The 16,134-nt window shown below is 51.7% G+C and overlaps 1 protein-coding gene across 2 annotated transcripts in view; it reads right to left on the bottom strand.

Moving 5' to 3' along the window:
- LOC116949166 (MAM and LDL-receptor class A domain-containing protein 1) overlaps positions 1-13,665 on the bottom strand; it is a 49,005-nt gene extending 35,340 nt beyond the window's left edge. For both annotated transcript variants that reach the window (XM_032966352.2, XM_076069218.1), the window contains exons 1-8: positions 12,994-13,665; positions 9,147-9,290; positions 7,212-7,370; positions 5,243-5,348; positions 3,479-3,596; positions 2,466-2,715; positions 1,378-1,565; positions 717-950 (exon numbers count right to left, since the gene is read on the bottom strand). In XM_032966352.2, the coding sequence (XP_032822243.2) occupies positions 717-950; positions 1,378-1,565; positions 2,466-2,715; positions 3,479-3,596; positions 5,243-5,348; positions 7,212-7,370; positions 9,147-9,290; positions 12,994-13,135 (1,341 nt within the window). In that variant the 5' untranslated portion in view covers positions 13,136-13,665. The remainder of the gene's footprint in view (positions 1-716; positions 951-1,377; positions 1,566-2,465; positions 2,716-3,478; positions 3,597-5,242; positions 5,349-7,211; positions 7,371-9,146; positions 9,291-12,993) is intronic.
- Positions 13,666-16,134: the final 2,469 nt, after the last annotated feature.

The following is a 16,134-nucleotide window of genomic DNA, read 5'->3' as shown; positions in this document are numbered from 1 at the left end:
GCTGGCTATACTTCCCCTACCCTTGACTTAAAGCTTTCGTGACTGCAGAAAAAACGGCGACGTTTCGATCACAACACAAGCGGCCGTCATCAGGAGGAAAGAGGATGACGATCGCTTGTGTTGTGATCGAAACGTCGTCGTTTTTTTGTTATTTGTTTCGTTATTTTATTTGAACCTATCTACGTGACTTTACCCAAAGAATATGAATTCCCCTACCCTGTCACCCCTCCTCCCACCTCCCCCCCCCCCATTAAAAAATCGTCATCCTTCCCTCGTTGTGATATCCTCACCTGGTTGGGGCAGTGGCGCCCCCCCCCTCCACCCACCCCACCCCCCCCAACCCCCCCACCCCCTTCTTTTTTCCACCCCCCCAATAAACAACTCGGTTGAATTTTGACATAAAACTTTCGTGACTGCAGGAATCCCATATTCTTGGTTCTTTAGGTAAAGTCACATAGATAAAAAAAAACTTAAAAAATTAATAATAAAATAAAAAAAACCCACGACGTTTCGATCGCAACACAAGCGGCCTCCATCAGGCGGAGAGAAAAGTCGGTTGAGTCGGGACGCTTCTCTGCGACTGTTGTTGAAAAATATTCACCAACAAACAAAAAAAATCATATTTACCAACAACAAAAAAATAACTCGCTCCCCCCCCCGCCCCCCCCCCTTCCCACTGCCCCCTCCCCACGTGACGCGTGTGGCACCGCGCGGACCTGGAAGGGCTGCGTGGCGGCGAGCGTCACGTTGCCGCGCACCCAGCGGTCGCCGCGGTTGCCGTAGCGCGCCCACAGCAGTTGCCCGCGGCCATTGCGGTGCGAGCGGCGGTAGACGGCCAGGCGGTAGACGTTGCGCCCCCACATGTGGTAGTGCAAGCGCAGGGCGCAGCCCGCCGACTCGGACACCGGCCCAAACGCCCGGCTCATCAGCACCGCGCGGTCGCCAAACGCCTGGTGCGGTGGTGGAGTTGGGGGGGGGGGGGAGGGAGGGCTTCTCTTTCAGATACGTTTTCGAATATTGTACCCGTGCGTGTTGAACTTCTTTCGCACCGTACGTAGCTAACCGTGCTATTCTTCACACTATTAATTTTTTGTAAGTTTTGCTGGCTGACTGTCTGACTGGCTGGCTGGCAGGATGTCACGTCCAGAAGGAGAAGTCGTGAGCAGCAAAAAAAACAAAAACCCGAACCAATATATTGAATCCATTGAATATAAATCATTCAGCCTTCGCCGCTCCCCCTCAAAAGAAATGCAGTCGCTTTCACATTCACGTGGATAATGACCGTCTACAAACAAAAGAGTGCAAGAGGAGTCCGTGGCGGGCCGGACGTGAGCGCGCGAGTCTGCCGCTCGCCCCCCACGGCCTCGGAGCGAGCACCTGGGGCTCGGAGGCCTCGATGTAGAGGTAGGTGCCGGCGCCGGTGCCGAGCGTGTGGTCCGTGTAGGGCCCCGTGAGCGGTGTGCTCGATGGGCCGCGCTGCAGGGTCCAGTCGAAGTCGTCCTCGTCGTCGCTCGCCTGCCGCCAGTCGCACAGGCCCGACTCGAAGTCGCACTGCTGCGTCCAATCTGCACGCGGGCCATCATCGCTCGTCATCATCGTCATCATCGCCACCGTCATCATCGTCATCATTGTTGTCGTCGTTATCATCGTCGTCGTCATCACCGTCATCACCACCGTCAACATCATCACCGTCATCATCATCACCATCACCACCGTCACCATCGTCATCACTGTCATCATCATCATCATCACTGTCATCATCATCATCATCAATGTTATCATCACCGTCATCATCGCCATCATCATCGTCGTCTTCATCATCATCGTCATCACCGTCATCATCACCATTATCATCACTGTTGTCATCATAATCCTCGCTGTCATTATGACCATCTGTCAATGAGCATGAACCTCTTGTCAAGGAGCACAAGCCATCATACGAACTCCAGTCATCCTCGCAGCAGCAGCTTTTGGCGAGCCATCGAACAAAAACGATTACTGCATCGCACGCATTCAGATGCGCTTCTAAAACTATGCATAATTGCATTAAGGATTGCACTAGTTTGTCTTGCAAGCGATGTGGTGGTCCTAACACTGATGCCTATCGGTGAAAGTGCTCCCCCCGCCATTAAAATTATAGAAGAACATTGTTTTAGAGTATTTGGCTGCTCTAAATTGTCACGTGATAAGCCACTTCATTAAGCTACAAAATATAATGGCCAGGTCACTTCTGTAAAAGAGCTGCACTGCTCAGGGGGCCTTACCTGGTAAAATAAAATAAAAAAATACTACGTTGTTTTGTTTTTAAGAGACATCACGCGAAGGGCCCTCGGAAGCAGCTCCGCCACGTCTACTTCCGCGGGCCGATCTCACCCCGCGTGCATTTTTCCCCGCACGAGCCGCCGCAGAGGGACGAGGGAGCGGACACGCTCCGGGTGGCGGCCGCTCGCCCGCCCGCCCCTCACCGCAGTCCTCCTCGTCGGAGCCGTCACCGCAGTGGTCGGTGAGGTCGCAGCGCAGGCACGCCTCGACGCAGGCGCCGCTCCGTGAGCAGCGGAACGCCGGCGGCTCCGTCGAGGGGCACTCGGCCCTGGGCGGCGGCAGGGCGCACCCCACGAGCGCGAGGTCGTCCACGGCCGTGGCGCCCACATACCTCCCGAGTTCCAACTTGCGCAGGGACACGCGGAAGGGCCCGGCACGCCGGCCCAGCCACACCTGACGGAGGGGTAGGCGGGGGAGGGGAGGGAGGGGGCAGCAGGAAGTCAGTGGGGGTTCAGCTGGAGGGGGACAAACCTGCACCCCAACCCCCTCCCCCACCACTTTGCTCCACTAGCCCAAAATATACTGTGTACTCCTGTAATGCGAACTTGGGTGTAACGTGATTAATGCATTAGGGAACGCATTTTTGCTTATAGAACGCGGAATGTGAATTGGATATAACGCGATTGAGCGAACGGAACTATGTCGCGCGAGTAGGAATAAGTGGTTGTATGGCTGCCACGGCTTAGCATCGCACAAGGCATTGGGATGCTTCTGGATGCTTCGAGATGCGACTCACGCACCTCAGTCTTTATCGCGGACTGTGTTTCATGATATATAATTTATTATAACGCGATTTTTACATAACGCGGTGTTTTTCGGCAACGCAGCTACTGCGCAATAGGAGAACAGACTGTACTAGCAGTGGTGTGATGCTGCTGTGTGTATGCCGAACTTCTTTCGCACCATACGTAGCCACAACCGTGCTAAATCGGATGTGCGGGGCGACTCACTGTGGTGCACAATGTATGCCACTGTCCACCCAGCGACAGCGTGTACAAAATTATCTGATGACAGGGATGACACTGACGATGACGAGAATGATTATGGCGATGATGAAAGCGAAAATTATGCTGCCGATCAGAATGATGATAACAATGATGACTACGGCGATGAAAACGATGACGATGACGGTAATGACACAGAGGAGAGACCGTACCTGTGCGTGGAGCCAGCTGCCAGGCTGCTCATACGGCTCGTACCACAGCAACGTCTCACTCTTGTCCTCGCTTAGCCACAGCTCCATGGGGCCTACGAAGGGCCCGTGCCTGTAATACCTGGAAGGACACGCAGCGGCATGGTCAGCGAGCAGTTGCAGGACGTCCTCGGAAAGAGCACACAGTGCGATTCTAATATAACGACAGTGGGGTGGTGCTGGTGGGTGGTGAGAGTGTTTGGTGGGGTGGTGCTGGTGGGTGGGGAGAGTGTTTGGTGGGGTGGTGCTTGTGAGTGGTGAGAGTGTTTGGTGGGGTGGTGCTGGTGAGTGGTGAGAGTGTTTGGTGGGGTGTTGGTGGTGGGTGGTGAGAGTGTTTGGTGGGGTGCTGCTGGTGAGTGGTGAGAGTGTTTGGTGGGGTGGTGCTGGTGAGTGGTGAGAGTGTTTGGTGGGGTGGTGAGAGTGGGTGGGGAGAGTGTTTGGTGGGGTGGTGCTTGTGAGTGGTGAGAGTGTTTGGTGGGGTGGTGCTGGTGGGTGGTGAGAGTGTTTGGTGGGGTGGTGCTGGTGAGTGGTGAGAGTGTTTGGTGGGGTGGTGCTGGTGGGTGGTGAGAGTGTTTGGTGGGGTGGTGCTTGTGAGTGGTGAGAGTGTTTGGTGGGGTGGTGCTGGTGGGTGGTGAGAGTGTTTGGTGGGGTGGTGCTGGTGAGTGGTGAGAGTGTTTGGTGAGGTGGTGCTGGTGGGTGGGGAGAGTGTTTGGTGGGGTGGTGCTGGTGGGTGGTGAGAGTGTTTGGTGGGGTGGTGGCGGTGAGTGGTGAGAGTGTTTGGTGGGGTGGTGCTGGTGGGTGGTGAGAGTGTTTGGTGGGGTGGTGCTGGTGGGTGGGGAGAGTGTTTGGTGGGGTGCTGCTGGTGGGTGGTGAGAGTGTTTGGTGGGGTGGTGCTGGTTTGTGGTGAGAGTGTTTGGTGGGGTGGTGCTGGTGGGTGGGTGGGGAGAGTGTTTGGTGGGGTGCTGCTGGTGAGTGGTGAGAGTGTTTGGTGGGGTGGTGAGAGTGAGTAGTGAGAGTGTTTGGTGGGGTGGTGCTGGTGAGTGGTGAGAGTGTTTGGTGGGGTGGTGCTGGTGGGTGGTGAGAGTGTTTGGTGGGGTGGTGCTGGTGGGTGGGGAGAGTGTTTGGTGGGGTAGTGCTGGTGAGTGGTGAGAGTGTTTGGTGGGGTGGTGAGAGTGGGTGGGGAGAGTGGTTGGTGGGGTGGTGCTGGTGAGTGGTGAGAGTGTTTGGTGGGGTGGTGAGAGTGGGTGGTGAGAGTGTTTGGTGGTGCTGATGGTTGGGGAGAGTGTTTGGTGGGGTGGTGCTGATGGGTGGGGAGAGTGTTTGGTGGGGTGGTGCTGGTGAGTGGTGAGAGTGTTTGGTGGGGTGGTGCTGGTGAGTGGTGAGAGTGTTTGGTGGGGTGGTGCTGGTTGGTGGGGAGAGTGTTTGGTGGGGTGGTGCTGGTGAGTGGTGAGAGTGTTTGGTGGGGTGGTGCTGGTGAGTGGTGAGAGTGTTTGGTGGGGTGCTGCTGGTGGGTGGGGAGAGTGTTTAGTGGGGTGCTGCTGGTGGGTGGGGAGAGTGTTTGGTGGGGTGGTGCTGGTGGGTGGGAGAGTGTTTGGTGGGGTGGTGCTGGTGGGTGGTGAGAGTGTTTGGTGGGGTGGTGCTGGTGAGTGGTGAGAGTGTTTGGTGGGGTAGTGCCGACTTCTCCATCTCCCTGTGCTGCGATGGGCAGTTCCTCTCTCCGCTCCATACCAAAAGGAGACAGTGCAGTCGGGTCCAGCGCTGTGTAGGCACGGGCTCCTGAGCTCTGCCACCCGATTGCCGGAGGTCCCGTTCATGATCACCACCAGCATGTGGCCTGGGGAACACAAACAAAGATCCCCCACCCCCCCCGCCCCAGGTAGGCTTCACGTACTGCTGGGGCAAGTGCTGTGAGTGAGTGCCCATGAAGGCCGGCACGTCTCGCACGGCGGTGTTGTGCCCAGAACCACGCCTGGTTGCCTTGGTCTCCCCAAGTGGCGATGGTTACACATCGCACCAGGTGCTCAGAAAGAGCGTGTCCTCGAAATTCCGTGTGCAAATTCACCGGATCAAAGAGTGTAACCCTGGTGTATTTTAGTGGTGGGGGCGGGAGAGGGGGGTGTGACCAACTAAACATTAAAACACATATGCACAATTACATATTACTCTCATTCCCACTTGGAAACGCAGTATATTTAAAGCTGCCAATGACAAGATCATCCAGAATGCATCCGATCTTCTCAGATCTGGGAGGCTAAGCAGGCTTGAGACTGAACAACCGTTTAGACAGGCGATCAACAAGCATCCAGGGTTAGAGCTCAAGGTCTGGGTAAACAAAAAACATTATTATTTTTTGATTTAAAGCTTTCGTGACTGCAGCAATTCATATTCTTAGCTCTTTCGGTAAAGTCACGTTACCGAAAGAGCTAAGAATATACATTATTATCTATAGCCACATTCACCATTTGGGGAAAGGTGTGGGGGGGGACAACGGGCAATATAAAATATTCAAAACTAAATTATTTAAAAACCAATTGATTGATTGATGAGCGATGCGACCCTCCCCATGCAGTCCCGCCCGGTGGGGTGGTGGGGGGGGGGGGGTCCATGTGGTTCAGTGGCAGTGTCTGGCCGTGCCAGGGTCAGGTGGCGGGGTGGAGTATAAAGGTCACTGAGGAGCCGCATTCCCCCCTTCCGTGCCGTCGCCGCGACTCTTATCGGCGAACCTTGACGCCGGCTCCCGCCGCCATCAAATTGCCGCTCATTTCCTACCGAGCCCAAGCATTGAGCTTTATCGACGAGGGTGTTATTGTTATTATTATTATTTGGCCAGGGACGACGCATTGATCGGTCGGTCACAATCGCTTCTCGGCACGTGACGGCGTGGCACGGCGCGCCGCATTGCCGGTGTCCGCGAGAATAGGTTACTTCTGTTTGGTGTTGCGTTGCCTTGTAAAAGTCAATTTGGGCCGTGTGTTTGCCCGAGTAAAACGGGAGCGAGCTGCAAGCGGACACGGACTTCTCCTGACGACTTTCTCCAATGACACTCGCTGGCCTAGTTTCACTCGACAACAAACAATGTGATACTTCAACAACATCAACACCGTTAACAATGGTGACAATGGAGGCGCTGTTACCACCACAGTGGTTAACATGGGGAATTGTGACATACCGAAAGTGATTGAACAGAACCGGCATTCAAATCTTCGATAGTAGGAGACAAATCCTAGGAATCGTCACACTTCTCAAACCGAAGTCCCTACATTTGTATAAGTTGAAGGTGTATCGATTCACCCCTTGACGACATTCCACGCGGTTACCCAGGGATAAACGTGGTTACCCACAGACAAGCACGGGGTAACAGGACAAATTCCCCACGAGTGGCAGAGCGCCCACCCCCCCCCCCCCCCTCGAGACATTTCCTATCACCCCGCAGACAACGGGAAGAATTCCATCGGCAGATCCGATGGCATGGCTATCACAAGTGCGCAGGCGGTGCACCTGCACAAGGGGGCACAGGTGCCGGGTCACGGATCGGGGAACATTTGTATGGTGGCGGGGGCGGGGGCGGGGGGCGGGGCGGATTGGTGGGGGATCAACTGGGGTCGAGAATAACAGGACTTGCGGGTAAAAGGGCCGGGGGGATCAGAGGAAATTCCTCTGAGCGTTGGCGAGCCGCCCCTCCTCTGCGTGACGTCACCTGCGCTCGAGTTGGTTGTGTGGTCCAGCAGAGGGCTCATGTTGCGGACGCGTGGGCCGAGCTGGTCCCACGTCTCCCTGGTCCAGGTGAAGCTCTCCTTGGACTGGCCCCCTTCCCAGCCGCACCACCCACGCGAATCCTCCAGGCTGCACTCCAGCGCTTCCGGGGGACACGGAAAACAATCACGCAGAGACACAGGTAAAGATTCCCCCGTGTAGCCTTGGCAGACCGTTGGGACAAGTACTATTTTGATTACTTTTTTTTTATTGTACCAGGCAATGCCCACTGAGCTATATAGCTCTTTTTCAGAAGCGACCTGGCCACACAAATGATAGCTCAACAAAGTTTCTCATCAAGTGGACATTTATAGCAGCCAAATACTCGAAGCGCGTGATGTTGATTCTAAATGTGGAGGGAAAATACGGAGGACCCAGAGAAAAATCCACGTGACCACGGGGAGAGGGAACATACAAACTCCAAATATACAGGTGTTATACCAGGTAAGGTAGTTAAAATCTCGCCACCATGTCGCCGGCCTTCATAGATGCTCGCCACCAGGTTCGTAGCGCAGCATGCTAACCACTACACCACCGCCCTGTGTATCCTTGCCGAACCCTAGACTTCATGAGACATCCAGCTTAAGCCGACTCAAGTTCACACCTGGCAGTTCACCGGCACTGCTGCAAACGATCTTGGTTGCTGACGAGACATTGAATGTCAAAGCCGTTCCACAGTTTGCTTGTGTTGAACCCACGCTGAAATTATGCGATCAGAGAATGCTGTGGGTTGTGTAAAAAAAAAACCTTCATACAGTCTGTTCTCCTATAAAGCCGCGTGTTTTCATAACGCCAATTGAATACAACGCGATGAATGTATTAGAGAACACATTTTTTTCATAACGCGGATGCGAATTGGATATCACGCGATTCAGTGAACGCAACTACGTCGCGCGAGTGGGAATAAAGCGGGTGTACGGTTGTCTCGGTGTAGCATCACACAAGGCGGGATGCTGCTGTAAGCTTCTAGATGCTACTCAAGTGCCTCAAATCTTTGTTCGGACTGCGTGCGCATCGTGCAATTGCGGACTGTGTTTAAGCTTTATAATATTTTATATTATTTCTTTTAATGCGTTTTTTTTCTCCATAATGCGGTGTTCTTCAGGAACGCAACTACCACCGCGTTATAGGAGAACAGATTGTGTATGTGTTTTTACGTCGAGGGGAGAGACATTTTAGGGGGGCAAATTGCCTGCGTATTTATTGTGCTGTTCTCCAAAACGACGCCGATGATTATGCCTTCTCACGACTTCACCTGGCGTGGCCGGATCGCTAAGGAAACTCGAGTTGGAAGGAAAAAAAACTAGAGTCGGTTGGGGTGCCCCGGACCATGAGCCACCATTGCGTGTGGGCCAGCTCTCTCTCCCAGACACGATCCCAGAATATCTTGCGAGTAAAATGTCAAGGCCACGTTGCTGACAAAATTTAATTTTACTTACTTTTCTATATATATATACACACGCACTCCATGCTCATTACAGGCTAACTCTAGGCTTACCACAGGCTTACCATAGGCTTACTACAGACTCACCACTGGCTCACGCTAGGTTTACCACAGGCTCACTCCAGGCTTACCAGAGGCTTACCACACTCACCAAAGGCTCACCCCAGGCTTACCAGAGGCTTAGCACACTCACCAAAGGCTCACGCCAGGCTTACCAAAGGCTCACTCTATAATTACCACAGGCTCACTCCAGGGTCACCACAGGCTCACTCCAGGGTTACTACGGGCTCACTCCAGGCTTACTACGGGCTCACTCCAGGGTTACCACAGGCTCACTCCAGGCCTACTACAGGCTCACTCCAGGCCTACTACAGGCTCACTTCAGGCCTACTACAGGCTCACTCCAGGCTTACTACGGGCTCACTCCAGGCTTACCACAGTTGGTCGTGTCGTTGCTGAAGGATGGATGATGGTTTTGTTGTGGGGAGAGGTTGCAACAGGTCACAAGGTCTTCAAACCCACCCCCTCGATGCTCCTCCTCCTCCACCGACGAGGGGGGTGTCGAGCCCCCCATGCTCTCTGCAAATGTTACGTGCAGCAATGAGGTCTTCCAATTTTTGTTTATATATTTAACAATGAGGATACAAAACAACACAATAACGTACGACTGCACTTTGTGAATCCGCTGCCAGATGGACTCCTCACGGCCATGCTGGTCGTGGTTTTTTTTCACCATCCTTCACCACGCTCGTCAATAATGTGAGTTGGTAAAAGTGGGGGCCCGGGAGCAGTTCGGGTATCGCTTGCCACTGATGTTCGCCGTGACTGGGAATCTAACGCATGGAACTGGTTTCATAGCATGGTGCGGTAGCAAAAACAAGCCACAGTCGCTTGCCTTTCATGTTCCATTTATGAAGGTGGCGGATCGGCCCGTAGATGTTCTGATCGTTACACCCCCCTCCAGTGTCTCTGAGGAGAAGGAATGTCAAAGCCAGGGCGTTGTGGTGGCGAGATGTTAACTACCTCGCCTGGTATGAAGGAGGTTGTGGTTTCGATCCTGATCCTTACGCCTTTAGTTCTGGAGTTTGCATATTCTCACTCCCCTTGGTCGTGTGGCTTTTATCTGAGTTCTCCGGTTTTTCCCTCCACATTTGGAAACATGCGTTTAGAATATTAGTCTGCTGCTATAAATTCCCACGTTATATGCCACTTCGTTGAGCTACTGTATCAATTATGGCCAGGTCCCTTTTGAAAAGAGCAATATAGCTCAGTGGGCCTTACCTGGTAAAATGAAACTAGTTTTATAATAATAGGGTTTTTCCCCTCTTTTCTGGCAACAAAACTGAAAGCTTTTTTTACGAGGATTCATGTCTGTATTAACCACAATACCTGCAGTCAAAATGCAAACAAAAAACATACTATGATAATATATGCATTGTCCTTGAAACTGATTGGTCCACGCCAAGGGACGGCTTTCTTTTGAGCCTCGACCCAATTGGTGCTCGACCAGATGACGCCAAAAGGCGTACAGCTCAAAGACAATGCACTATCAAAGTAATGAGGGCTCGGGGTGAGCATCTACATCATGATGTTTGCGAGGTGTTTATTCTGGACGTCGGAATTGTTCCACACTGTTCGCCAGCGTTCTTCCAGATCTGGGTGAGATTCTAGGATGGTTGACAACAGCGCGATCCCCAGAAGGGGGTCAGTGGCGAGGTGCATCGTCGAGGTCTTGGCTGATGATGGGTATTGTGGTGGTTGGCGTTGGCAAGAAGACGCGTCAACTCCCTGGCTGCTGGCCTGTCCACTGTAATGACAGCAAACTTTTTTACGGCAACTGGTACATTATGGAGGCCAGAATTAACGTCTAATGGACGTTAGTTCTGATGTTCTGGAAGGGCCTCCTCGACCCTCTCCCTACATCAACCCCAATTAGACCAGCATAGATGAGAAGCGTTCATACAGCAGTGGGTTAATTAACAAAAGGCTGTTACACTATTATGACAGCTGAATTCTGGCACGGCTATAATCCAGTTTATATATGCTATAGTTAAGACTCACAAAACTTGGGTTGAAGATGTTTTTTTAAACTACTATTATCTGGAGGTCTTGGGGGAGGGGGGTATGCTCAATCGAAATTCTAAATCGGTGTTTGGACAATTCATTTTTGCAGGCAGTTTCTGAAGAGTTATGACGCTAAAACAAAACAAAGCGGTTTTTGAAAAGATCCTCAAAGGGGGAAAAATCTATTATCGATAAAGAAAAACTATTTTAATGTACATGACCAGGCAGCATGGAACCCGAAATCAGCCTCTCAGATATATGATACAGCATTGTATCTCCAATAACAGCCACGTTATATACAGCACGATACAACGGCAAGCTCCTTAAAGACGTATAAGTGGTAAGTAAAAAAGAAACGGGACACAATTGGGGGAAAACTCGGCCCTGGTTTTTCAGTTGATGCGGGCTACCAGATCCTTTCGCTACGAATTGAGAAAATGAAAGAGGAAAATCGACGGGAAAGAGTGTCGACAAAGCAGAAGTGCCAGGAGACGGACGAGGACTGCGGTAGCCGGCTTCGGGGGGTTGCTGTCACAACATGAGGCAAACAACCTTGGGTGCGCTCCGCTGAAACCCGTTCCGGGGTTTGCCTAAACAGTCGCTGTTGGAGAGACACTTGTCCCAGAAGGCCACGGGAAGGCCGACGGCCCTGATCCTAAACGCGTGTTACTCTCTCACGGCAATAACAACAGCGGCCTCCTCTCTCTTTGGTTCTTTCGGTAAAGTCACGTAGGGTAGAAATAAAACTAAATGAATCACGACGTTTCGAACGCAACACAAGCGCCCGTCTTCATGGTGAATATCGCGATAGCTCGCAGCAGACACCACGGCTGTCGCCACAGACATCGTGTTGCTCGCAGCAGACATCGCGGCTACCGTGATACCTGCACAAGGACAAAGGCCCTCATCTAGCAGTGGACTGCAGTGGACTGCTAGATGAGGGCGTCATCATCAGAGGTCGGCAACCAAAATAATAAGGGGTCATCCATAAATCACGTCACGCACCTAGGGGGGGAGGTGGGTCAGACATTTGTGACGATGTGTGACGAGGGGGGAGGGGGTTGAGAAATGTGACGTCACATCAAAATGCGCAACTTTAAATAAATGTTAAATCAATAGAATTGTTATAACAACACAAATTTTGATACATTTTCATTATTAACTATTTGATTATTCAAATTTACTAAAGTCACCATTTTGTATTCCATGAAGGAGCATTTTGCTTCTCCATGGGAGAATGGCGAAGCATACATTTTGAAATGTTTTTTTAATGGTTGTTATTAAACATTTTCATTCTAATGATTCTACCAGGGATTGTCATTCTGTGAAATGAATGTATGATTGTTATAATTGTACTCTCCATTTTACTTCGTTCTACTACAAAGTTTCAAGTATTTTTTAATAGTTATAATTACTTTGAATATTTTATAGTTATAAGAGAATTTCAATATAATATTCTGAACATCTGCAGTTTTAGTTAGACGTTGAACATTTTCAAATGAATGAATGCTCAATTTCAGCTTTCCAACGCCTCCTTTTTAATGTGTTTTCTCCTACAACATCAGAGTGCAGCGCCACATTGAATACGCACTACGATGACAATAGTTTAAAGCTATTTGAAGCATGTTTTTTTTTTCACGGACCGGGGGAGAGGGGGGGGTTCATCATCGGGTCTTTCCCCCTTTTCAAAGAATCTCTCCAGCGACATTTGTTTTTTTTTACTCATTGTGGCTACTAGGGGTTAGCTTGTGGGCTTACCAAGACTGTGACTGAGACAATTGCGCAGTGCGGGAAAGAGACGCGGATGGAAGTGGTAAATAATAAAATAATGGGGCGGTTCCACGCGCGGACTCACCGCTCTCACCTCCTGCTGCTGCTGCTGTGCGGCCCGGTTCCTAACAGGCCATGGACCGGTATCGGTCCGCGGCTGGGGGGTTGGGGACCCCTGAGTCTTAAAGAGCCGCGTGCTGCTCCACAGCCCGGCTCATCACGTTGACGGCGTCGTGTTGAGGGGTGGACGGAGGGGGGGGGGCACACAGGAGTAGGGGAGGAGGGGTCACGGGGGGGGGTCACGGGTGGGGTCACGGGGGGGTCACGGAGTGGGTCACGGGGGGGGGCACGGGTGGGGTCACGGGGGGGTCACGGAGTGGGTCACGGGGGGGTCACGGGGGGGGGGAAAGGGTCACGGGGGATAGAGGGCGGGGCAGAGAAGGGTTACCGTTCTGCTGTTGCGGGGGTGCGCTGCTCCATCGCTCAGGGGTCCAGGGAAGAGGCGGAGGATGAGACGGAGGGGGGCCCCTTGCCTGCAATGAGGTAGCGGCAGCCAGCAGCACACAAACCACCACCACCATCCGCTTCATGGCGTCCTGGCCACCACCACCAACCACCACCCCCACTGCCGGTCCGCCCTGTGGACGATGTCCCTTCAGACCCTTCTCTCTCAGCGTCTTCTTCGAGCGACACAGACGGCGCCCGAGTGCCGTGGGCAGCGGGGAGACGAGGAGCAGTCACGCGACGACAGAGCCCTCCCCGTGACCCTCGCCTGCACCGTGTCTGCCCATGACGCCCGACATGGACGCCTCTTGCTGCTGCTGTTGTTGTTGAGCTGCTGCTGCTGCTGGTGGTGGTTGTTGATGTTGTTGTGTGCGTGCATGCGTTGTAAGCGCTACTCGCTGACAACACTTGCCCCAACAGTCTATTAAGGCTATACGGTGGTGGTGAGGGAGGAGGGGGGGGTGGAAGGAAGCTTTGTCTTTGTGTGGCTGTGTTGTCACACCAGACGCATACTACACCTGCTGTTACTGCCACATGGGGAAGCAGAACGCTTGCGGTCTGTTAAACAACTGCGGTCGGATCTAACCGTGGGGAACATTCACTCGGTGTGCCGTGGGCGTGGGTGGGTGGGTGGTGCGTGGTGGTGGCGGCGGCGGCGGTGACGGTGGTGGTTGGTTAATGATCAACCACGGGGTGACATTGACCGAGCTTTGAATCCCTTGCACGGAGCCATAGCACTGTAATCTTAGATGAGATAGCGAAGGCCCGCGGTGCGAGTGAGCGCTGTTCAATTCTTCACGCGTGCAGCGTGTGGGTTCGTGTGTGCCACAATTATCGTGTGTACGCAGCGTGCTTTAGTGGATACGATGGGGTTGTTCACGACGGGGCTATGGATTCGCGCTCATCGCATGGAGGAAGAGGGGGCGGGGGGTGAAAACCGGTTACCGATTTGCCGCAATATCCTGAATGTAAATGTTGAACATTAAAAATATTGTTGGTCTACTCTGAAACGAAGCGAGCTCTGCAGGCGTAATGTTTAGCAACAAGTGACTTACAATGAGGGAAAAAAGTATTTGATCCCCTGCTGATTTTGTACGTTTGCCCACTGACAAAGAAATGATCAGTCTATAATTTTAATGGTAGGTTTATTTGAACAGTTAGAGACAGAATAACAACAACAAAATCCAGAAAAACGCATGTCAAAAATGTTATAAATTGATTGGCATTTTAATGAGGGAAATAAGTATTTGACCCCTCTGCAAAACATGACTTAGTACTTGGTGGCAAAACCCTTGTTTGCAATCGCAGAGGTCAGACGTTTCTTGTAGTTGGCCACTAGGTTTGCACACATTTCAGGAGGGATTTTGTCCCACTCCTCTTTACAGATCTTCTCCAAGTCATTAAGGTTTCGAGGCTGACGTTTGGCAACTCGAACCTTCAGCTCCCTCCACAGATTTTCTATGGGATTAAGGTCTGGAGACTGGCTAGGCCACTCCAGGACCTTAATGTGCTTCTTCTTCAGCCACTCCTTTGTTGCCTTGGCGGTGTGTTTTGGGTCATTGTCATGCTGGAATACCCATCTACGACCCATTTTCAATGCCCTGGCTGAGGGAAGGAGGTTCTCACCCAAGATTTGACGATACATGGCCCCGTCCATCGTCCCTTTAATGCGGTGAAGTTGTCCTGTTCCCTTAGCAGAAAAACACCCCCAAAGCATAATATTTCCACCTCCATGTTTGACGGTGGGGATGGTGTTCTTAGGGTCATAGGCAGCATTCCTCCTCCTCCAAACACGGCGAGTTGAGTTGATGCCAAAGAGCTCCATTTTGGTCTCATCTGACCACAACACTTTCACCCAGTTGTCCTCAGAATCATTCAGATGTTCATTGGCAAACTTCAGACGGGCATGTATATGTGCTTTCTTGAGCAGGGGAACCTTGCGGGCGCTGCAGGATTTCAGTCCTTCATGGCGAAGTGTGTTACCAATTGTTTTCTTGGTAACTATGGTCCCAGCTGCCTTGAGATCATTGATTAGATCCTCCCGTGTAGTTCTGGGCTGATTCCTCACCGTTCTCATGATCATTGCAACTCCACGAGGTGAGAACTTGCATGGAGCCCCAGGCCGAGGGAGATTGACAGTTCTTTTGTGTTTCTTCCATTTGCGAATAATCACACCAACTGTTGTCACCTTCTCACCAAGCTGCTTGGCAATGGTCTTGTAGCTCATTCCAGCCTTGTGTAGGTCTACAATCTTGTCCCTGACATCCTTGCAGAGCTCTTTGGTCTTGGCCATGGTGGAGAGTTTGGAATCTAATTGATTGATTGATTCTGTGAACAGGTGTCTTTTATACAGGTAACAAGCTGAGATTAGGAGCACTTCCTTTAAGAGTGTGCTCCTAATCTCAGCTCGTTACCTGTAAAAAAGACACCTGGGAGCAGAATTCTTTCTGATTGAGAGGGGGTCAAATGCTTTTTTCCCTCATTAAAATGCAAATCAATTTATTAAATTTTTACATGCGTTTTTCTGGATTTTGTTGTTATTCTGTCTCTCACTTTTCAAATAAACCTACCATTAAAATTATAGACTGATCATTTCTTCGTCATTGGGCAAACCTACAAAATCAGCAGGGGATCAAATACTTTTTTTCCCTCACTGTACAATCCAGAGGTCACCGGTTCGATTCCATCTCCCGCTGACAAGTTTCTTAAATCCCTACCCCCGCCGACTCTATCGATTGGCAGATAGCGTGTGGTGGGGTAAAGTGTGGGCACTTCTTATTAGACGTCTGGCCAGCGTCGGGTGCCACGGTGGGGAGACGTTAAATACCTCGCCTGGTCAACAGGAGGGCGTGGGTTCGAACCCGACTCTGACGCCTGGTGTAAATTTGGAGTCTGCGCGGCTTCCTCCCCGTGGTCATGTAGTTTTCCCCTCCACGTTTAGAATCGTCACGCGTTTAGAGCCATGTGGCTGCTATTAATGTCCGCACGATGGCAAACCACTTTCTTGACCTATCATTTGTGGCCAGGTCGCTTCTGAAAAAGAGCTGTGTGGCTCAGTGGGCCTTACCTGGTAAAATACAAATAA

This window comes from Petromyzon marinus, chromosome 2 (genome assembly GCF_048934315.1).
Source record: "Petromyzon marinus isolate PM22_M1 ecotype Great Lakes invasive population chromosome 2, UKy_Petmar_22M1.pri1.0, whole genome shotgun sequence".
In the NCBI taxonomy this organism is placed as follows: Eukaryota; Metazoa; Chordata; class Hyperoartia; order Petromyzontiformes; family Petromyzontidae; genus Petromyzon; species Petromyzon marinus.
This window is presented reverse-complemented; position numbering and strand designations above follow the sequence as displayed.